Raw genomic sequence first — 23716 nt, 5'->3', positions numbered from 1 at the left:
TTAATGCACAACATGCTGTAATTCTCTGCCTTCAAAGCATTTTAGGAAAATACAAGATACTCAAAACTGAAGGTATTTTGTTTCATGCTTCCTCCAGGATCATTCCCATCTACCTGGTTCACCGTCCATCCAACGACATCCCGTACGCCACGCTGGAGGAGGAGCTGATTGGCGACTTTGTCAAGTATTCGGTCAAGGACGGCAAAGAGATCAACCTGATGAGACGCGACTCGGAGGCAGGACAGAAATGTTGCGCTTTCCAGCACTGGGTCTACCACAAGACGGAGGGCAACCTGCTGGTTACTGACATGCAAGGTCGGGAACAGAACGTTTGAAATGTCTGCAAATGTACAAATTCACAATGTTTTATCTGCTAATTATTCAGACAATAAACACATCCACATAGGTCTTCTATGCAAGCAGCTTATAACAACTCACATTAAAGTTTGTTTTTAGGCGGTGACCTCTAGTGGCCATAGTAATTATGACAGGAGCAAAGCACAAAGTTTGCATAGGGAGGAGGTCAGGGTGGATGGATGTGACAAACACCATCATGACTTTCCAAATTATTTTAAGTTACGGCCCTTATATGGCCTGCTATATTTATATTAGCTGTTAAGCGCCAACTTCTAGTGGCTGTATTCATTCTGATGTGAGCGAAGGACAAGGTGACATATCTACTATAAAGCACAGGACTTCTATCCAGGCAACCTGGATTTGCATCCCTTGAGGGGCTAAAAGTATGAAACTAAAACCTATTTTTTTAGTCAATTCAGGTCAAGTCATGTCATTTTTATATCGTGTGTGTCTCATCATGCATCCATTCCATAATGTAAGGTATTTAATCTAAACCATGATCTTTTATACTAAACCTGATCACATAGTTTTGGTGCCTAAACCTAACAAAAATTAAAGTAAAACCTAATTACACTGGCCAATCATTAGTATGATAACGACCTTCTGCACCTACAGTAAGTGGAGCAGACACGTTTTAACTCATATGTATGAGGTTATTAACAGAGGTGGAATGTAACTAAGTACATTTACTCAAGTACCGTACTAAAGTACAATTTTGTGGTGCGTATTTCAATTTTATGTATCTTTATACTTTAACTCAGTTTTAGTTCTTTTTCAGGTCAAGATTTACCATAAAAACATGATAAACGTTTTAAATAAGTGATTATATATATTTTTTAATTAAACCTCATAACAGTATATGAAGTAGTTAAAATGAGCCCTATCTCAAAACAATAACATTTATTTTCAAATAATATGTTGTTTTAGTAGTCATTGGCAGCGACTTATTCTGTTGTTTAGGTATGAGGACAAGATTAAATGATTGTGCTTTAAATTACAACTAATATCAGTTTAATCTTTGTGTTTTTCAGGAGTTGGAATGAGGCTCACTGATGTGGGAATAGCCACCTGTAAGAAAGGGTGAGTATTTTCTTTTTCCCCCACAGCAATAATAGATAGACAAATGTGCTTATCCATGCAAATTGATCATATGCTTATTTGTTTCTTTTCAGATATAAGGGCTTCAAAGGAAACTGTGCCACCTCCTTCATCGACCAGTTTAAAGCTTTGCACATGTGCAACAAGTACTGTGAGATCCTGGGCCTCAAATCCCTGCAGCCCAAACCTAAAAAGCCGGCTCCGAAACCCAAACCCCAACCCTCTGCTGCACCCAAGAAGAAAATATTCGGGCCAACAGTGAAGGACAAGTTATAATAGGAGGAAAATTTCGGACTATGGGGTTTCATTTTTATTGAAGTGGTGAGGATTTTGCTGGTGATTTGCTTCACTCCTGTTGGACCTCGTCATGCTGAGTTTGGACTGTCGATTCTTTATTGCTTCATCTCATGTTGAACATCTGAGAGATATATTTCATCTTAATGAGAGATGCTTTCTCTATGAGAGTGTATTTATAATGTAGGGTAGGACACTTTATTTCACAAGTTTTGGAAAAAAAAACTGTGACAAATGTAAACACTTGAAAATGATGCTGAGTTTGTGTTGAACTGTGATGTCTTAGAGGTTGATTTCTCTTCACCAATCAATGCAATGAGTTTTTCTTTCTTTTTTTCTACTTTGGTGATGTTTTCACACTATTAGTTCATTAAATTAATGAGCTTTTTGATTAATTGATTAGAGAAAATGTCTTTTAAGTGGGCTGTATGATGAAATGCACACAGTAGAGGACATGTATTGGTTTGGGTGCAGTATGAGTGGGTCATTCTTGTTTGTTTGGTTTGCGAGGTGACATTTAATTATTGTATATTCAGTTCAAATCTTACATAATTATCATGTTTGTTCATTTAAGTAAAAGCTACTGATTTAGAATAAGCTTATATTTATATTCTGTAAACAACACAGATATTTTGTACACATAAAGCTCATGTAAAGTATGCATTTGAATGTATTCACTGAAAAATGTGAAGAGTTATTGATTTGTCTTTTAATTGTCTGGTGCAATTTTGCTTGTTAAACTGATTTTGAATGTCTGGAATGTCTATTCTGTATTGTAGGTCAAACTGACTGACACTTGGAGCCAAATCTACTAACATACATATGATCTCAATAACATACTCAGCTTCTCTGTCTCACTGTTGCTCTTTAAATCTCTGACCCACATTGCTGACATGGTTCTCAGGTTGCAGTGTTGGCCAGTGTGTAAGCAAACAGTGGATCTTTGTCATTAAAGAGATGTTACTGGTTGAAGATGCACTCTTATTTCTGCTTCATGAATTTAGACTCACATTTCCTGTAATAAGACCTCTGACCTCAGCTTGGTCTCCTAAAAAAATCACATTCCCATAGAATGAAGCTGCCTTGTCAATTACGGTTTGAGGGAAATTATAATATATAAATACACATACATATATATAATTTATTTTCACATTTTTAATCAAACACAGGGTACGTTTATGTAGAGAGGAGGTTGAGATGGATGGTTGGGTCATACAAACCTGGAACTTTCACTCAGGAGAAGAAAAGCACATATCCACGAATGTTATGTAACATTCTTTTCTAACTCGGATAGGCCTCAGGGGCCTGGCTTTTAGCTTTTTACGCTCTTACTTTTCCAATAGAACTTTTTCTGTCTTGCTGGGTAACTCAACAAATTAGTTCATTTTTTTGGTGTCCCTCAAGGCACCTTTCTTGGCCCCATCTCTTCTTTATATATGTGCCGTTTCTTAAGAAAGTTAAGAAATGTGCTATATAAAAGTATTATTCATTATTATTATTATTATTATTATTATTACTATTACTATTACTACATAACATGCTTACCTTATGTCACTTACAGAAAATACTTGACTTACATAGGTAACATAGGTTATGTAACAATTGTACATAATTTAACCCAAACCTTGATCTTTTACTGAACCTTAACAAGTAGTTTTGTTTGAATCACAACATTAACAACGTGTTAAAAACTGCAATTGCCTGGTAGAAAATACATTTCCCTAAAAAAATTAGAAGGCAGTTTTATTTTACGGGGACGTGATTTTTATGAGACGAGGTCGTGTCCTATAGGTCTCAGGGATGTGGGGGTATTGCATAATTTTGAAACTGTTTCTTTATAAATATGCAAATGTCTGCTTATCCTTGGACACCGGGCTGGGTTTGAAAGTGTTTTAAATGTTGTTGTAAAATCATAACTTAATGTCTTATGAATAGCAAAAGTTCACTCAATAGCAACAGACAAAAAACAAACAATTTATTTATGTAATTTGCATGGATGGAATTAAATCATAAAAGATGACCTGTTTACATGTTGTAAACAGTTTGAATGATGACAACACAAGAAATGGCGGCAACATGAAAACAACTGGGCCATCTATTTTTATTTGTATGTACAGGAGAAGGTCTCCAGCAGCAAATTAGCACCTCAAACACTAAAGTAAAGTGGGTCACACTAAGAGACTGAAGATCATGTACGACGTATCAACACACATCTATTTTCATCTCTGCCACCTCCTGCATGGTGTAATGTGTCCCCAGTGTGTTTTTACTTTACAGAATGAATGAGGACATTTATACAAATCATTACAAATTTACAAAAAAGAAAATAATAATTATACAGAAGCTACAAAACAAACAACAGGAGAAGAAAATAACAGGCAAACCAGGAAACCAGAAATAGATTGAGGTCTGTTTCACACTGTAGCTATTTAGTGTGATAATGGCGTTTGATAGACAGGACACAAACACCATTGTCACACTCCACAGCTCCAGAGGACGTTTACTGTAGATAAGCACAAGGAGAGGTTGTTAATGAGAACTGGTGGATGGACGACCTGGTGAAAGAGGAAAAAAAGTAGTTTGGTGGCATGTAAAATCATTAAGGAGAAAAGAAGAGAATGAAAGAGAGATTTAAAGAAAGATAATTGTAAAGTGCTCATGGTGTTGGTATGGCAAAAAAAACCCCAACAACTATATTTTAAGAAATACAATAAAAATAACATTATTTTTAAATTATTTTTAAAAATGTAAAAAATAAAAAAATATATATATATATATATTTTTTTTAATATTTAAAAAATATTAAATAAAAGGGATAATTTAATAAAATAATGGAATAAATACAAAGGTAATTAATGGTAATAATTAATTAATTAATTGTAAGGTTATAATAATTTATGTCTACATTTGTTTTTAAATATTGCTTTTGGTACATTTAATTGCATATTTGGTGATTTATGCTGTCATTTATTTCATGATATTAATTATTATTATTAGTATATTAATTATTTCATTATTAGATCAATTTTGTCAGCGTCTGTACTCCACAGATGGTGTTTAGGCCTGTTAAAATCTCAAGTGAGGCTAAAATCACACTGAACTATGATTTAGGATTATCCATGTAGCAAGTTAATGCACCCATAAAGATGCAGAAATAAAACATGAATGAAAAATGTAGAAAATTATAGAAAACAAGTAATATAATGCTGGGCAAATAAGGCTTATCCAAAGTGTCCAAAGTACACGTCTTTTTTTTTTGTGATTGTGGGGAAGACTGCAGCTGTGTACCCTTAAAGTGTGTGAGAAAGAGTACAAAACACCTGTTGGATCCCAATTTCTTTCTACATAATTTGTTTTCATTCTTTTTGTAAAATATAAAAACAAGATTAGTTCAGACTATATTTCACTCTATATTCAACCCATCTTTATTGTTTTTGCTTTTGACTAAATTACATAACTTTTCTAAACTCAAAATGACACCAAGAGGGTTTTCTTAATCTGTAAATTGAGTATAGGTCATTAAATAAATTAGATAAAAACATTGTTTACAGACTCAGGCATATTGCAGGACGACAACCAACTCACCTCAAGTTTCTGAAGTGGATCCTCTGTTACTCTCTCGTCTCTGCTCCGTCTCTCTGGCACCAGCGTATCTTTTTGTCTCCGAGTCTTTCCAAACAGTTAAAAGTCCAGTCGTGCGTCTGCAGCTGCAGGTTCATGAGGTGATATGTGATGCATTTGGGTTTGATGCTGTCCCGTTCCAAGTCTTTATGTAGACAGAGCAGAGTTTGGACAAACAGCCAGTTCCACATTAGTGATAAGCTACAGGGGAAGTATTGATCGACCCTGACCAGAGGTAGAGGGTGAGGGGTGGAGGAGGGGGAGACCAAAAAACTGCCCTGGTGAGGCAACAGGGCCTGAATACCAAGGTTTCACTGAAAGTCACCGTGAACTGAATGACTTGAGCGAAACTTTGTAGAACAATAGTAGAATTAGAAATAAACTTCTTAAAAAGTCAGAAGTACATTCCTATGGCACCTATCAAAACCAGCATTGTAAAGTGCTTTACACTGAACACATCAACCACAACAATAAACAATCCTGCTGCCAAAATAAATTTTGGTATTGCAACATTTCTGCAAACCACAAATACGTTGAATCTCAATGTTTCTGGACAGCTGCATCCCATTTTGATTCCCTCCCGTGGTGGTAATAAAACTTTAGGGAGTAAAAAACAGTCAGAGTCGAAATTAAAACTACTTGGTTATGTTTAGGGACCAGAAAAAACGTGGTTAAGGTTAGGAAAAAGACCATGGTTTTGCTGAAAAAAAATTACCTCAGTACATAAGTACTGGATGCAGTTTCAGTCAAGATTTATGAAATAAACTATTGGATACATTTTGCACAGTTACGTAGGTTACGTAGAGCATGGCATGAGAAGGAAAGTTAATTTACAGGTTAACTTAAAACTTAAAATTAACTTGAGGTTTCACACAGGGCATGGTCTTCTGGGTGAAACTCCACTGAAAAGGTTTTACATTAACATATCTGTGGTTTGCAAATATTCCAACATGCGACTGGGCTTCAATAAAATACACAATAATGTTTGAATAACCATGAGAAAAAAGAGATAAAAAAACAACAGTGGAAGTATACAATGTCCTTTATTCTCAACATCAAGAATAAAATAACCCAATGGTTAAAAAAAATGAACCTAAAAACCAAAGGAGAAACTGTAAGATGAATATAAGTATGCAAAGGTGATTTAAAAGGAGATACTGATGTAACAAACTGAAATTCCTTTAGTGCCCTTTAGTCTTTAAGCGTGAGGTCAGCAGTCAGCAGTTTCCTGCCTGAGGATCCCAGTCTGGTTGGTTAGAGGACAGCACTTCAGATATATATTCTAATAGCAGGCCATGAAGAGCTTTATTAGTTATAAGTAAAATCAAATAGGCAGCCAGGGTAAGGCCATTGTAATTGGAGTAATGTTTTCTCTTTTTTTAGTCTCATTGCCACATTTTACACAGTTTACCCCAGGTGATATTGTTATGATGAGGGGACATATTTGCAAACATATGTTGCATCAATTCAGTGATCACACTTAGAAAAGAAAACTTATATTTATGAGTTGACTGTTTGAGGATTGGGTATGTGATTGTAATTAATATTTCAACGCGACAGCAATTTATCGAGTCAGTCTGGCTCTTTCTAGTAACTGTTTCGCTCATTAAAATTCTGTTATGAAAACTGAGAGAAATAAATCATAGAATACTGTAACAACACTGGTGAATATCCCCCTTTTTCTTAAAAAAAACCCCAACAACAATATATGTATGTTATGAATAAATAGCTTCTAGTATTTGACAGGTTTACCCAAATCTGACTAAACTGAGGAAAATTAGAGTTTTAGAGAGACATTTATAATAAAAATATTTTAGGTTTCAAGCATTCTCTTTATGTCACTCTTCCAGTCAGGGTTTCATTAAGGTCAGAGCTGTGACGTAACAACAAAACAGAAACCTGTGGGACACTAACAGCCTGTTAAAGTGACTGATCTTTTAAAAAAACAACAAAGAAGTGTGGTTTTGCTTTGTTGTGATTCATTCTATTCACAATTATGTTTAGATTTACTCTCATTTGCGCTGTGTGACATTATTTCCGAGCAGGTGGATCTAAAGAAGAGTTGGCTCTTGGTTTGTTTGTGACCAGATCGCGGGTAGCAGGGCTTGATAAAATGTCCCCGGACAGGCAGGGTGGCTTTTATTTGCTCGTCCTTGGAGCTGATAACTTCTAGATTGCCTGTGTGAATGAACTGAGGTCCCTTCACCACACCACGTGCGCACATACCAAAAAAAAGATAAAAAAGAAAGAGAGAGAAACAGGGAGAGTTGTGAGTCTCATTAATTTCTCAAGACAGGTAACTTTTTTTTAAAACCTCAGCAGCAGCAGCACCTGTCCATGTGGGAGTAGAACTTTCAATTCTTTGTGAAAAGAATATTTTCACACAATTAAAAACACGTTAAGATATATTTTAACTGCTAAACTTAAAGGAACATTCTTATGTATTTATTGAATTAAAGTGCTCTCTTAATGATATCTTGCCTTCTACTCTCTGTGAAGTGAATTGTCACTTCATTGATTTCAATACAAAACTCACTGCAGTGGAAAATTTACAAAATAGCATACATTGTCCATGTTTATTCATAAATTAATCTACAGTCATGGAACAAAATTATTAGATCACCCTTGTTTATTCTTCATTTTAATGCCTGGTTCAACTAAAGGTACATTAGTTTGGACAAAAATATTTGATAAGAGTTTATTTTAAGAGCTGATATCTAAACATTTTCCATGGTTTTTCTTGATAATACTTTTGGTTATTATCGAGAAAACCATGGAAAATGTCTAGATATCAGCTCTTAAAATAAACTCTTATGAGCTATTTTTGCTGTTATCATTATATTTGTCCAAACAAATGTACCTTTAGTTGAACCAGGCATTAACATGAACAAGAAACTGAAGAAAACAAGGGTGGTCTAATCATTTTTTTCATTACTGTAGATAGTTATATGATCATGCAGTATATTTTTATACATCTTATGTTTCTACTTCTGGTATAAAGAAACGTTTTAACCGCTACTTTATTGGTTTCAAGACACATCTCAACAAAATAATATGCATTGTCTTTGTAAATTCATAAATTAAACTAGTAAGTTATCAGTGTACTTTCATCTAGATCATATATTTTTATGAGTCCTTTATGCTTTGGATTCTGCTGTGAGGAAAAGTCCAGTTGTATTAACTCAAACAACACACTCTGAGAAGTTTCATTTTTATTTGACTGAAGTTAAATGAACCACAAAGAGTTGCAGAGAGTGGTGGAATCTTTAACAAAAGTGATATTTTTCCCCGTCATTCATTAAAAAAAGGACTAATCTTTACTGAGTCAGTTTGAGTGGTGGGGTTACAGGAGGAAACACAAGGGAGGAAATAAAAGGTCAAGAAAAAGGGACAAAAGGAGAGAGGAAATAGAGAAGACTAAAAGGACGTGAAGTCTCTGCTTCACTTCTGTCAACTTTTTCTACCTTAGCAGCAGCCCAGATTTACAGACTATTTATATTGCACCAGGTAAGTGCTCCGAATGGAAAAAAAAAAAAGAATCACATTCAAGTTAATAATGACAAAAGACATACAACAGGCGACATGACCTCAGAGTGATCTATAAAGTGCCCTTTAGGTTCAATGGTGTTAGAAAAAGGAGAGAGAAACAAAAACATAAAAAAGAAAAAAAAAACATTTTTTTCTTTGTAAGAAACGTGCTGCTTTATATTCAGTGGCAATCACAGCTTTTCTCTCAAACACCCGCGCACGCACACAGCTTCATTTTTAGTGTTGTTGATCAGTAATACTTCTGTTAAATCCATACATATATTTATATATCATGAAAGAACTTAAAATGTGTTTTTTTTTCCAAAGAACAATTTACAGCATTATGAACAGCAACAGGCATGAGAATATTAATATAATCATGACGCCTCAGAGAAACTACCCCGAGTTTTCCCTTCTCGACCCCGACGTCCGAATCACTACGATGTAGTCAAAGCAAACACAAGATACAGTTTCATGCTGCTTTCATAGCACTACAATAAAAACCATTTTATTCAACACATTTGCTATCACTGTAACAAATGATATGGATTAATTATTTCCCAGACTAGCCAGATTTACACTTCACACACCATGTCATATAGAATTGTCAAAATAGTAAACATCATCAGTACAAATACGTTGAGGGTATTTTTACTGCAAGAATTATACCAATGATTTAAGAAAAACAAGAAGAATCTGTTCCATGATGACAAAAACTATTTTAAAAAATCATCTTTTGGGGATTATTTCAGCCCCCCCGCCCCATTCTCAAATCTGTGGCAAAAAAAAAAAAAAGATTCTACAAAAAGGCTGCAGCGGCGGTTTCTGATCACACGACGTATTATAGACAAGGCTCTACGGAGGGGCGTGGCCGCTTTCCTGAAATGTGATTGGCTAGCATTCCTAAGGTAATCTGGTGTTGGTCTAAGGATTTGAGAGAGAGTTGTGATCATAGTGCCATTGCAGTTTTTCAGAGAAATAGTGCATGTAGGAGCCAGATTAAGGCCATGCTAAGTCCCTTCCACTGAAGGGTGCTTGAATACTGTGCTATAGTGTACATATAAAGGAGCTATTGAAATGCATTAGTGTTTTCCAGCACTGTAGATTTTCACAGGAGGAGGGTAGAGGGGAAAGAAACGGCAGATCAGGGGGCCAGCTCATTCATCGCTCATGCCTGTGGATAATAGATTTCAGCATTCAACAGTGCGACTCTCCCGCTCTTTCCCCAGCACCTTTAAGGAGTGACCTACCCACTCTGAAAAGATTTAAAGACGTAGGCATATTGGCTCGACAAATCGCTGTACAGTCTCGAGCCACCGTGCTGTGGAAGTGGCTCACAGTCAGGCATTACAGTACAACATGCTCGCACAGAACTGCTACAGCAGCTGGTTTGATATCCCTGTGGCTTTTTGTTTTGTTTGTTTTTTTCTCGGTTGGTTGGTTGGCTGCAATGCAGAGGCGGCGGTCTTTTTAGTCAACGCCCTCGAAGCCCTGCGCGTTCTCCACGGCCATGAGGAGTTTCTCTCTCAGGTCCTCGAATGAGTCGTAAGTGGGCAGATCCAAGCGGTTGAAACTGGGAAGAAAAGTGTTTCACAAATTAATAAAACTTCACGTTTAGGCATGCAGTTATACAACTTCAGAGTATTTTTAGTCATCCTCGCTGCGTGGCTCCATGAGCGACAGTTTGCTGATTGGCTCACCATTGACATTCAAGTTCTTAATCAACATTAAAATGGTGCACAGCTTCTTTTAAAAATGTCATGTCTGTTAATTCTGTTTAAAGCCAGCGTTTCTGCACAGTTGCAGATTAAGATTAGGCTACACTAGTGTTGATAGTATTATAATATTTATAGAATTCGATTCCAGAGTTGCATACAATAGGTTGTTTATAAATTGTGAGATGCAGAAAACATTACAAAGTGTGTGAAGTCCTATAGTCAAAATGCGTTAAAAAAGATTGATGTAACCATTTCCAAAGTCCAAAACATGTTTTTATCTGTTAAAATATTCTGTCTATGCATATTTTTTGGCATTTAGCCTTTCAAAAACAACATTTTCAATGAGATGAAAATACTTTGAAATTAAGGATTTTAAGGTTTTTTAGGGTAACGACATCGTAAATATGATTACAGACATTTAAGCTTCATTCAAAAACTTCAATAGAAGCTTTCAATAGGTGTGTTTCCATTGAAGTTGAAGCAAATTTTGAAATTGAAATCTGAAAAGTCACATTAAAGAAAATGCGAATTAGGGACGTTTTCATCAACTGGTTTAGAGCGAATAAACAAAGCTGTATAAACAGACTTTCATCAGAAGATGACAGTAATGTTTTGCTGTAGGCTAATTCGTCAGTAAACAGGAAAGTAAGTAGAAATTGAGCTAGAGAGAAAAACAACAAAAAACAGGGTGCTAATCGGACAACTTTGGCCACCCTAGAGATAAAATGGAGTGTTCAGGCATTATAGTAAATTGGGCAACTTATAATTGTTCTTTCATGTCAGCTCTTCTTGACCAGCAGAGCAGAAACAGCTGATCAGTTTTTTGAGTTAGATGTTCAGAAAAAACGTTTCTATCTCCCGTTAGTGCATTTTTCAAAAAGGACAAAATACACCTCAAACAAGCATAAAAACTTTTAAGCACATATTTGAAAGTTTTTATCAAATTTTTATATTTCCATCAAGCTTTTCTAAAGCAAATCATCAAAATGCACAGATGGAAACACGACTAAAAGAAAAAAGAGAGACTCTAAGCCTCTAAGAAAAACATTCATGGTTATCTATTGATGTATCTTAATGACTATCCCCTGACTTTTCCTCCAGTGCCCCAATACGGTTCAGATTTGTTATTTGTCCAACACTTTGTTTATGACCAAACCCCTTAAAAAACTTCAAGTATTTCGCCTCAGCTGTACTTTAGCTGTTTAGTGCTAATGTGTTAGCATCCATCACTGTAAGCAGGTTTGCATGATATTAAGTTCAAAGCATCACTGAGCCCGAGTGCAGCGTGTGTGTGTGTGTGTGTGTGTGTGTGTGTGTGTGTGTGCAGTAGTAACATACCATGTGTGAGCTCTTGGCAACTTATCAGGCGTTCCCCACTGCTCGATGGTGAACAGCTGAGGTCCATTAGAACCTGGCACAAAACAGAAAAAGATTATTATGATCACACACACAGTTCAGATACAATACAGAAATACTTTTATTGGACTATACGTTTAACCTCTCGCCAAATCCAAAAGATTTTATCATAGAGAAAGAGGAGAAAAGAGAGAATTTAATGTAAAAAGTTTAAGTAGTTTTTATTTTTTTGTGATTTAATCATTTAAAGACCTACAGCTTAAACTTAACCTTGATAAAATAACACTCTATATGTATACACATCTAACATTTTGGTATTCATAGTATCCGACATTCATCTCTCTGTGTGTAAACACTGATAATAATGACCTTCTTGGAACTGCAGCTGTCGACTCATTCTCACTGTTACATAATGTTCAGATCCTGCAGTTTAAACTTATAATATGGGGTTTTTTTTACTTCTGCTGATATAAAAGCAGGATATAAAGGAAAGCTGGAGCATATTTGGCAATGCAACGTACCATAAAGTTCAGCAAAGCCATTCATGGGCACTCGTGATGTTCCCGTAACAAACTGAAGGAGTCGAATCCTCTTTTCAGCATCCATCAACAGGACCACCTGAAGACAAAGGAAAGAGAAAATCTCACTGTGACAAACAGTTTCTTTATCAAATATCAGCTTTTATTTAATTAATTATACTACTAAAAAAATATGAAATTATTCAAAGCAGTAAAGCTTTTGTTGCAATCTGTGTGTTTGTGTGTGTAAAAAACTATTACGTCAAAGAAAAACTTTTGAAACAGAAGCAGTTTGAGCCGGTTCACTTAATCAAATGGCATGACACACAAATTATGGCTTGTGTGTGTTGTTTGCTTGTGTGACTGTGTGTCCGTTGCAACTCGAGTTAAGACAGATGATAAGCAGGGCAGGTACTACTTTAGGCTCTTTCATCAGTGCAAACAAGTCTGTTCTTCCAAACAGACTTTGATCTTCAAAAGCGAGGCCACCAACAACCTGTCGCAGACCGCACGGACAGAAAGATGACTGGAGCCAACATTTCTCTAGTTGATATGTGTGTGGATGCACACTTCATTTTAATTACTGGATGACAATATTCACGAAAACGCATCAGCACCTTATGACCTTTCCGGTCACAAAAGATGTCCAGCTGGTATTTCACTTGAGTATTTCTACATATGTTACTTTATACATCACTAAATTTTAGACTAAAGTGTTGTCCTTTCTACTCCACTGCATTTAGCTGGCAGCTTTAGTTACTTAGCAGGTCAAGATTTAACATAAAATGATGATAAATTTAAAATAATTATGCAGGTTTATAAATGAAAGCACATGACAGTATATTAAGTAGTTAAAATGTACAATGCTGCTTACTTAATGCATCAAAAATAATAATAATGTTATTATTAAATAATGTTATTGTATTGTTATCCATATTGTATTCTAAATATATATTTGTCTTTAAGATCTATCTATAAAAACAAGAAGCGCGTGTGTGTGGATGTGTGTCTAGGGCATATCTCGCTGACCGTTAGTCAGACTGACCTAAGATTTGGTATGTGATTCATTTTTCACAATATCATTATTTATGTAGGACGTGTTGCGGCATTGCACCGTTTCCGATTGGACGCCTTTTAGGGGAGCTCCGCCCCATTGTGTGATAGGCCTACACCTGGTCAGTAACCCAACTCACTCTGGATTTCCACGGCTGACTCATCTCATCTCTAAGTCTATTTAGCCTACCTATCTCTTGGAGTTGTAAAGTGCGCTAAAAGGTTCGATTTTCCAATGATATTCAAACACAACCTCATTTGGCCATAATTGAAAAATCTACTTAATCTCCCATTATACGAATACATACTTCCTACGGGCACTGCACCAGTATAAATAAAACAATCTCAGTTGATCCATTCTGCGTAAAGAGTACTTTTACTTTTGATCCTTTAAGTACATTTTGATGCTGATACTTTTGTACATTTACTTCAGTAAATTTTGAATGCAGGACTTTAACTGTTAGTGGAGTAATTTAGTACTTTTACTTAAGTAAAGGATCTGAATACCTCTTCCACCACTGACAGCTAGTTTGTTACAAAGTGAGAAATCTGTGTATATCCAGAGGTGCCTGCCATTATGTTCAGGGTTCATACACTTTTCCAGTGGTAAATTCAAGCAGTTTTCTAGGACTTTCAAGGTCAATTTTCAAGCTTTTCCAGTACCTTACACTTGTTGTAAATTGCATGTTTTGATTAGTATTTATATACTAAAAGGGGGAGATTTCACTTAACTATACCAACAGCGATAGTATTACACTTTTAGAAGGAACGGTCTTCATTACTCATTATTTTTTACAATGAACATGTGATTATTTATAGTCTATAGATGGATATAGTCAGATTGCAAGAGAAGTACAGTAAGAATTTCAAGCATTTACAAGCACTTTATCCAAAATCCAAGCACTTTTTAAACCTTGAAAATACAACATTTAAATTTAAGCATTTTCAAGGATTTCAAGCACCCGTACAAACCCTGTATGTTGCAAACCAATTTCCCCTCAGGCACAAAAAAATGTATCTATCGTTCTAAAAAACTAGTCCCTGACGCACCTTCCAGAACCACTGGATGACAGGATGGTTGGGACAGTATCCGTTCTTGTAAACAGTGTGTTGCCTCCAGTCGTTGACGTCAACGTCACCTAGACCGCACATGAGCAGCTACACAGAGACAAGGAGCGAGGACAGGAAAGAAGAGGAAGAGGAAGAAAAAGAAAGACATTTATTATTTAATTGAATGTTAAAATGCAAAATGACACATTGCACTAGTTTAGAGGATTAATTTAATTGAATAAGGAATTGGTGCTGTACCTCCAGTTCATTCTCATCAAAGATCTTGATCAGATCTATGAGAATTAGCTCAGTGAAGCCCTGAAAATTAAACATAAAAGAGAATTAAAACATATTTCTGATGGAAATTCAGCTAATACAATATAATGAAAGATCCTCACTACATAATTACGTTTTTAAAAGCTTCAAATATTCAAGTAAAAGATTTAAGTTTTTTAATGATCTCTTTTTAATGACTGATTCGGGTAGTTCAGCCATTTTAGTGCTTTTAGACTTGACAGCTGCCTTTGACACAGTCGACCACAAAATTCTTTTAGACCGCCTTAGGGACTGTGTGGGTGTCAGGGGGACCGCCTTGGAGTGGTTCAGGTCCTACCTGTCAGAGAGGTCTTTCTCTGTCAGGCTGGGGGACTCCACTTCGTCCTCCACCCCACTTCATTGTGGGGTCCCCCAGGGATCTATCCTGGGACCTATCCTGTTCGCAGTGTATCTCCTCCCCCTTGGAGAGATTTTTCATAGACATGGCATTTCTTACCATCTCTATGCTGATGACTGCCAAATTTATATGCCATTGTCTAAGGAGAGCCACTGCCCCCTGACACCCCTATTCGACTGTCTATGTGATGTCAAGGCTTGGTTAGCCCAGAATTTTTTAAAACTCAACGGGGAAAAAACGGAGGTTATGATGTTTGGCAGTGCCCTCATCGACCTGGGACCCCTCACAGAGTATGCACGTCTTAAAGTCACCAGCCTTGGCATCACCATAGACAGCGATTTTAAATGTGATAAACAGATTAATAGTGTTTTAAAATCTTGTTTTTATCATCTTCGTCTTTTATCAAAAGTGAAACCGTTTTTATCTTTTAACCTCTTTGAACAGATCGTGCACGCTTTTATTTCAAGTCGACTGGACTACTGCAATGCTCTGTACTCAGGCATCAGCCACAAAGCCCTCTCTCGTTTGCAGTTAGTCCAGAACGCCGCGGCACGACTTTTAACAGGGGCCAAAAAGCGGGAACACATTACCCCGATCCTTGCTTCTTTGCACTGGCTTCCTGTTAATTTTCGGATTGATTTTAAGATTTTATTGTTTGTTTTTAAAGCTTTGAATGGACTGGCCCCACAGTACATCAAGGACCTCATCCAAATTTATACTCCAGTGCGTGAATTGACGTCCGAGGGCCAGCTCCAGCTCGTGATCCCTAGAGCGAGACTTAAAACAAGGGTGGACAGGGCTTTCTCTGTGGTGGGCCCCAGACTCTGGAACGCCCTCCCCCTCCATGTCCGAACAGCCCCCACAGTGGAATGTTTTAAGTCTCGTCTCAAGACCCATTTTTATTCCTTGGCTTTTTAACACTGCGTGAGTTTTGTGGTCCTCTGTGTCTTTTATTTCTTTTATTTATTTTACTACTTTTAACTACGTCTTTTATTTTATTTTACTATGTTTATCTGTTTGATTGTATTGTTTTATTTATGGCATCATTTTAGATTTATACACTTGTTTTTTATTGCTGATTGGTATATGGAATTGTTTGTTTTATTGTTGATTTTATGTACAGCACTTTGGAGACGTTTGTGTTGTTTAAATGTGCTATACAAATAAAAGGGATTGGATTGGATTGGATTAAGTTGGGTACAGACATGCCAGCCTGAACTCTGTGGTCACATTGCCCCCAAGTGGCGGTTGTAATATTGCACATAAATACCTCCAAGAAGGCGTTCATCTGCTTCTGGACCCGATTCACAAACCTCCACTGGATGACCAGGCTGTAACAGGCAGGGTCATTGACAATTACATTCATGTCTGAACATGTAGCCTGTAACTGTTCATAAAAAGATACAGGATAAAAAAATATTCGTATTGCTCTTACTCTATGTATTCCTTTTTGTTGTCGTTCGTGACCACCATGTCTGAGCCGCTGGGCTTCAGGTCCACCTGGTACGTCTGAGAAGCAAAAAAACACAAGAAAATAAAGGCTTAGACCCTTCAGATACCAAACTACATTACTACTTAGAAATGACTGATTGTGGGCGTGCACACCTGTCCAAAGTTGTCCTCGTCAATACAGAACCTCAGGTCCAGCTCAGTGGGATCGTTCTCCAGAATCCACTTCAGAGAGTTGTAGTATTCACTGTCCTGCAGGGAGGAAACGCAGGACAGATGAAGATTACACACAAAGAGAATTAAGTAATTCTGTGGCTTTAATTTCAGAGATTTATTATGTGCTTATTTAGTCTGCATTTCCAGTCAAACAAACAATCAACCCTGTTGTCAGTATTCTTAATTGCTGATTGTTAAAAACATTAAAATGTATTACTAAATTAAAAGCATATTTCAGTTAAAGCTGGGGTGTGCGATTTTCTTTTTCTCTATTTTTCTTTTGGCATCATCAGTAAAATATTCTCTTAATACCCTTTTAGTTATTGTTATTACAGTGGTCTGAGACAAAAAAAGGCTTTTGCACTTCCTCTTAGTTCTGTTTCAGGGTTTAGAAAATATAGCTTGTGACAGAAGACTCTGGCGGTGCTTTTTGCCTTTATATATACAGTCATGGAAAAATGTATTAGACCACCTTGTTTTCTTCCTTTTCTTGTTCATTTTAATGCCTGGTACAACTAAAGTACATTTGTTTGGACAAATATAATGGTAAACAAAAATAGCTCATAAGTGTTTAATTTAAGAGCTGATTTTCTTTTTCTATGGTTTATTGATAATGATTTTGGTTATTATAGGTGGTCTAATAATTTTTTCCATGACTGTATATAAATATTATGCCTAATAATCTAGTAGCAATGAGATCTTACCACAGACTCCATGTCTTTAAGGGAGATCTGTTTTCCCAGCATCATCTTGTAGAAAGGTCGGATAAAAAAACCTAAGAAATTAGAAAAGAAACACCGTGCTGTAGCTTTATGCATGTGGGGAAAAAGCTTAAAATCATAATCATTTCAGTACATTTCAAACATCTTATGCATAATTCAACAACAAGCATCTTACCATCCAGTAGTTTTCCATGGAACACAGCCATTCCTGCCACACGCCCGATGAACTTGAAATAGGAGAGGTGATCCTCGTTGCACAGACCAGAGTTGGGATTTATCTGAAGCGTGTAGTTGTCTCTGCAGAGACGAGGGCACAGAGGAAGAAAATCATTTCCAGGTTATTCAGTAATGCTCAGTAATGCAGTCAGTAGCAACCAATGGGTTTATTTCTCTGGCTGTTATTTATTTCAAGTGTTTTGCTCCAGACATTTTATTTTGTAATTACCTCCGTAGTGCTTCACATTAGGTCAGTACACACCTAGATGTACATGGACTCCTGCAGATTCTGGTTTTCTACAATGTTGATCAACTACTGCTTGCAGCTGAGGGGACATCTTGAGGTTGTTTTTTTTTATAGCAGATTACATAAAACATGTCATATTTTCCCTCTTTACCATGGCAACAAAACCCTGCAAGATTCACACAGTTGCTGCTGCTGTTTTGGATCATTATCTGACATCTGAATCTGCAAAACATAGTTAAAATTTTACATTATTTTGTTTTCAGTAACACTGTTGTGTGACCTTAGAAAACCTCAAAGTGTTTGCAAAGGATTGGCTTTTCATTAAACTGCTGCATGATGTTTAAATTACCTGAATAAAAGTTGCTGTGATGAACAATCACACTGTGGTTACATTTCAAAGCGTTTAAGTTTTAATCAAACTCTTACTTTTTATTAAATCCAGCAAACGTTTTAATCAAAGTAAGGGTTCATTGGTACACCTCTTTGCCATTTCAGCAGCTTAATTTGTATTATTAATCTGTTGTTACCTTTACCCTACACTGCAAAAACGAGAAAATCAACAGAGTGTTCATCTATTGATGACGCTGCCAAGAAAAGGAACAAAGCATACTTCACTTTAATTATCTTAACGTTTGCTGTTGGTGGGAAACATTTGTTCCAGGATGGCTTTTTGAATGAGAGGAAAAGTTAATCAGAGTAAAAGGAAACTTTAACAAGTCTCTTAGGGAAACAATACAGCAGTTCTGGCCCTTACTCTGCAAACCAAAAATTATGACTAGAGAAGGATTTTTCCACAGCTGCAAGTATAGCAAAGTTTCTTTGCTTAAAAACAACTACGAAATGTGTTTTCTAACTGGTTATGAAAAATTCTGAATATAATATAATACCGATTACTAACAAGACCATTAGTAAGAAGCAAGTAATGAAAGGGGTGATATTGACTGAATTGACCAAAGAACCCCCCAAAAAACTATAAAGGACTGTTTGCATCCTGCAAAAAAGATAAATTGTATTAAAAATAAGTTGCATTTGCCTTATGCTCACATGAAGCGGTGGTGCTCATGGAAATTTTTGTCAATCAAGACAAGTGACTTCTTGCTTCAAAACTATAGCCGTGTTTCCATTGAAGTCGTAGCGAATTTTGAAGTGAAATTTTGAAATGTTGCATTAAAAGAAAATGCAAAATTGAGACACTTCCATTAACTGGTTTAGAGCGAATAAACAAAGCTGTATGAACGTACTTTGGTCAGAAGATGGCAGTGTAATGTATTGCTGTAGGCTAATCCGTCTCTAAACAGGAGAAGAAGTAGAGATTGCGCATGAGAAAAAAAAATTGGTTGCTATTCGGTCATACCCTGTTTAAACCACTGTCTTTATTTCAAGGCAACTCTGTAAATCTACCACAAGCACGCACACACACATCAAAGAAGAGACTTACGTAGCAGAGTATTCGAACAGTCCGTAGTAAGGATTGAACATCTCCTTGGATAAGAGGAAGAACCACTCTCTGGCCACGCCGCCGTAGTCCAGTCCTTTCTCCGACTCAAACTCTATCCACAGGCGAGCCTTCAGGACATCGGGCCTCTTCAGGGACATGATCCGACGGTACGACTCCTCAAAGATGTTGTTCCGGTGCAATTTCATCTCGAATCGGTTGGGGATGTCGGCCTAGAATAGATCACAAAACTCAATCAAATGCAAAGAAAAAACATACTGTACAAACACGGCAATTTATTTCCAATTTATTAATAATAACGGGGGGTTCACTTTGAATTTATCATAGCACTGATATTGGAAAGTGATCCGGTTGTCTTTGTGACAGCAGCACCAACCATAATACCACAAAGGCAACAAAGTAGTTTAGACACATTAACGATGACTAGAAAGTGTAAGTGCTGCTGAAGATTATGAATATTGTGATTAACAACAGGTTTGTGCAAAATCATTATCACTCTCTACTTAATGAAAATTACTTAATGAAGATTGCTGTAGGGGCTACATGATGGTGTGGTGGTTAGCGCAGAAATATTCAAGGCAGGGTGTCCATTATTTACTGGACGCCTACTGAAGTCATTACTACATCTAATAAAATGCATCAATTTCCTCTTTGAAAACCTCAGTGTACATATTACCCTCTGCATATTAATCCTGCTTGGTGACCTGAAATGTTCTCTAATATCAGAGTGAACGCTGTGTCACTGCAAATGGATCTCAGGTCAATTATTATTGTTACTGTTCACCCGAGATTAGATTCCAGCACCAGGTAAACAACAGTTAGATAAGAAAAAAGGCAGCAGCATTACTCACTGCACTCCACCTATATATAAGTGTTAATCATGGAGATATTGCGAAATGATTATAATGAATATTCAGCATGGGATACAAATGTCAAACTCAGTCACGCAGTGTCAAGCCAGTGTGAAGAAAGTTGCAATCAAGCACCATAAAAATATAAGCAAATTAGACTGCCATCTCTAAAAGGAGAAATCGTGAGGTTTCGACCAAAATTAGCCCTGTTATGAAAAAGTGGCCCAGCAGGGGACCATTAACATTTTCAAAATCATATTTTAAAAAGCATCTTACCGGTTTCTTCAACTTCTTCCTGAAGTAGTCGTATTTCTGCTTGAACTCTCTGGAGTAGGGAACAGCCTGCACAGACAATAAAAACAACACAAATGATCAATGCACTTAGAAACAGGAAAATAAATATGTTTCCATTTGTTGCTAAAACTACATAGAATAACTTTTGGAGTGGAGTTGGCAACATGGAGAACAATATCTGAAGTGCGACAGAGTGACACAAAGGTGTTGGCATGTTAAGTGACGACCGCAGAGACAAAGTGATTTATCTTTGTTGTACAATGACACTGAGGCCACACTGATGATAGTGTGACAGATTGAAGTTCAATGTTGTAGCAGCGCTGCCGAGGCTCTCTGACATAGTGGGGCAGAAAGAGGAAACTACTCACAGGTCCTGTGATAGCTGGACTCTGCAGACGAGGGTCCTCCCACTGTGTGTTCTTTGTATCTGGATAAAACAAACACAAATAACACTTTTTCACAAGTCTTTAGGCAAAAACAAGATTTTAGTGAAATCTAGTGCAGAAATGATTAATAAATTCATCTGTAAACACTGTTAATAACTGATTAATTATCTAATTTACTAAGCAAGAAACAAACACTTTCAAATATGAGGATTTGCTGCTTTCCCCTGTTTTATATTACTAAAAACTGAAAAATATTTGGGTTTTGGATTGTTAGTCGGACAAAACAAGTAATTTAAAAAGGCCACATTTGGGAAATATAAAGGACATTTTTGGTGACAGGTCATACACTAAACAATTAATCCAAGAAACAATCTACAGATTAATCAATAAGGAAAGTCATTTGAAGTTGCTGGAGCTCTTCAGTTCCTATGAACATTAATTCTTTAGTTTAAAGACTTTTCATGGCTGCTAAACCTGTGTAAATAAGACAATAACAAACTAAAAGCACTCGCCAAAGGGTGAAATGCTCATCATCAGTGCTCCTGTGCTATTTTCACATATTTAAATGAGGTTTCATGCATACATTTGGAGCAAAATGGGACACTTCAACCATCAGCACTAACAGCCACACACAGTTACAGTGAAATTATTACAGCCTTGGTGAGAGAACTGGTGGTAACTGAAGCGTACCTACAGCACTGACAGACTAGGATTTTAAATCCCAAATACAGTTTATTTTTGACACATTTATAAATCTGTTGCCTGTAGTTTGAGCAATGCCTTGGGACCTGGTCCTATTTATTTTTTTCTTTGTGCCATTACTTGTATGTTCTTGGCACAGAGGAAACATTTCTACTTTACCACATGGATTATTGCAATTAGATGTATAAAAAAAGGGCAAATTGCACTTAGCTGCAAAACTTTATGGGTATGTTTTTTCTGTAATATCATCAGTGCAATAAACAGGGCAGATGGAGGTAATGATGCGTAATTCATGGTGCTATCAGCAGCCACAATCCATTCTTTGTGCATTTGCAGCACATCAGGCCATAATCCAGTTTAGAGAGCACAACATGTCCACTGCTGTAATGGATGAGGTGTTTTGCCGTTCCTGACACTGAAAAATCTGTGGCAGCACTTCAACCACCACACACAATAAAAACCAGATAAGACACATATGACCAAGCATGGAAGAGACAGAAAGTGGTGAGGTGGAGTCGTCTTACTGTGGTCTATGTAGAAGGTGCGTCCGTCTGAATGAACTCTTTCTTCCCATCCAGGCTAAAAAACAAAAAGAGAAGCAGAGTGAGAAAAAGCAACGTCACCATTAGATTGCACTAATAAACAGGCCAAGCTCAAATAGTAATTTAAATCCATCCACTTTTTTCTTTCCTTTTTTAATTTATGTTTGATTGAACTTGACTGACCATGAAGTGGTCCTGAACACTGACGGCCCGGCACTGCGATTGGGCGAGGCGAGCTCAATCAAACACCGCTAAAGGAACTGAAAGGATTTTCTCTCCTATTTGAGTCGAGGTCTGAGACGTCAGCAAGGCAGGGGTACGACCACAACATGAAGGTTAATCACCACTAATAAAACCAGTACACCACCACTGACACAGTGACCACTCAGTGTCACAGGCCACACACACGTAATCGTACGGCACCAGCAGTCAGGCAAGTAAAACAGTAGATTGAGAGTAAAGGGGTGGGGAAAGGGACCGAGTCTGACAAGTTGTGTTTCCAAGTATGCTGCTACTGCATGATTTGAGAGACCAGCTGATAACACATGCAGCACACAGCCAGTTCTTTCCTCTAACATTCATGTATAGCTGCTTCTGTATCTCTCCCTCCCTCTGCCCCCTTTATTCAACCCTGTTCTGCTCTTTCAGCCCATCTCTAACAAACGCCTGGGGCATTTCGCCTCGTTCCACTTTCCCAACTCGTCTGTCTGTGCTTCAGACGCTGATAGAGGTACACAGACATGGAGCAGTCTGAGGGATCCCTGGAGAGTGGTGAGGAGCTCCGAATGTTAATCGTAGAAGGGGTGGTATTGGTGGTGCAGGAGGAAGTGGGGGGGGGGATACTGATGGAAAGGAAGGGAGAGGTACAGTCCATTCATGCCGGTCATGAGAGAGAAAAGATAGAAAGAGAGAGAGAAGAAGAAAAAAATAATAAAATAAAAGAAAGCGCAAGGCTGTCTGCAGGCATTTGACCAGACCGGACCAGACAGGTAGGTAGGCAGGCAGAGGGAGGGAGGCACCAACCAACCTCCTCTGGTAGGTGCTGCCAAACAGACATGGCCAGGTGTAGAAGAAGTAGCATACATTAGATCCACCAGAACGGAGAGAGAAAAGAGAAAGAGAAAGAGGGAGAGAGAACACACACACATGCACACATCACACAAGCCTGTGAGATGTACAAATACCTACGAAGCTTATATTATTCAACAGCTACCTACAATAACGTTTGGCACACATGATGGGAGTTTGTCTTTGTCACACAGATAATAGTGCAGGTGGCAGACAGTCTTCAGCTGCTAATTAGGGATTATCACTCAGCCCCCCCCCCCCCCCCCCCCCCACACACACACACACATACATACACCTCGGC

At 37.3% G+C, this 23716-nt stretch overlaps 1 protein-coding gene across 10 annotated transcripts in view; it reads right to left on the bottom strand.

Annotated features, from left to right (window-relative positions):
- Positions 1–8567: 8567 nt before the first annotated feature.
- nedd4l (NEDD4 like E3 ubiquitin protein ligase) overlaps positions 8568–23716 on the bottom strand; it is a 59119-nt gene continuing 43970 nt past the window's right edge. For 7 of the 10 annotated variants that reach the window (XM_059357504.1, XM_059357505.1, XM_059357507.1 and 4 more), the window contains 15 exons: positions 23375–23389; positions 22330–22384; positions 21086–21144; positions 20700–20765; positions 19555–19784; positions 17829–17950; positions 17636–17706; positions 16872–16967; positions 16702–16775; positions 16537–16597; positions 14852–14911; positions 14594–14701; positions 12494–12590; positions 11955–12027; positions 8568–10471 (listed from right to left, as the gene is read on the bottom strand). In XM_059357504.1, the coding sequence (XP_059213487.1) occupies positions 10369–10471; positions 11955–12027; positions 12494–12590; positions 14594–14701; positions 14852–14911; positions 16537–16597; positions 16702–16775; positions 16872–16967; positions 17636–17706; positions 17829–17950; positions 19555–19784; positions 20700–20765; positions 21086–21144; positions 22330–22384; positions 23375–23389 (1290 nt within the window). In that variant the 3' untranslated portion in view covers positions 8568–10368. The remainder of the gene's footprint in view (positions 10472–11954; positions 12028–12493; positions 12591–14593; positions 14702–14851; positions 14912–16536; positions 16598–16701; positions 16776–16871; positions 16968–17635; positions 17707–17828; positions 17951–19554; positions 19785–20699; positions 20766–21085; positions 21145–22329; positions 22385–23374; positions 23390–23716) is intronic. The other 3 variants (XM_059357508.1, XM_059357501.1, XM_059357502.1) reach the window with 1 other exon arrangement.

Source organism: Centropristis striata, chromosome 19 (genome assembly GCF_030273125.1).
Source record: "Centropristis striata isolate RG_2023a ecotype Rhode Island chromosome 19, C.striata_1.0, whole genome shotgun sequence".
NCBI lineage: Eukaryota > Metazoa > Chordata > Actinopteri > Perciformes > Serranidae > Centropristis > Centropristis striata.
This window is presented reverse-complemented; position numbering and strand designations above follow the sequence as displayed.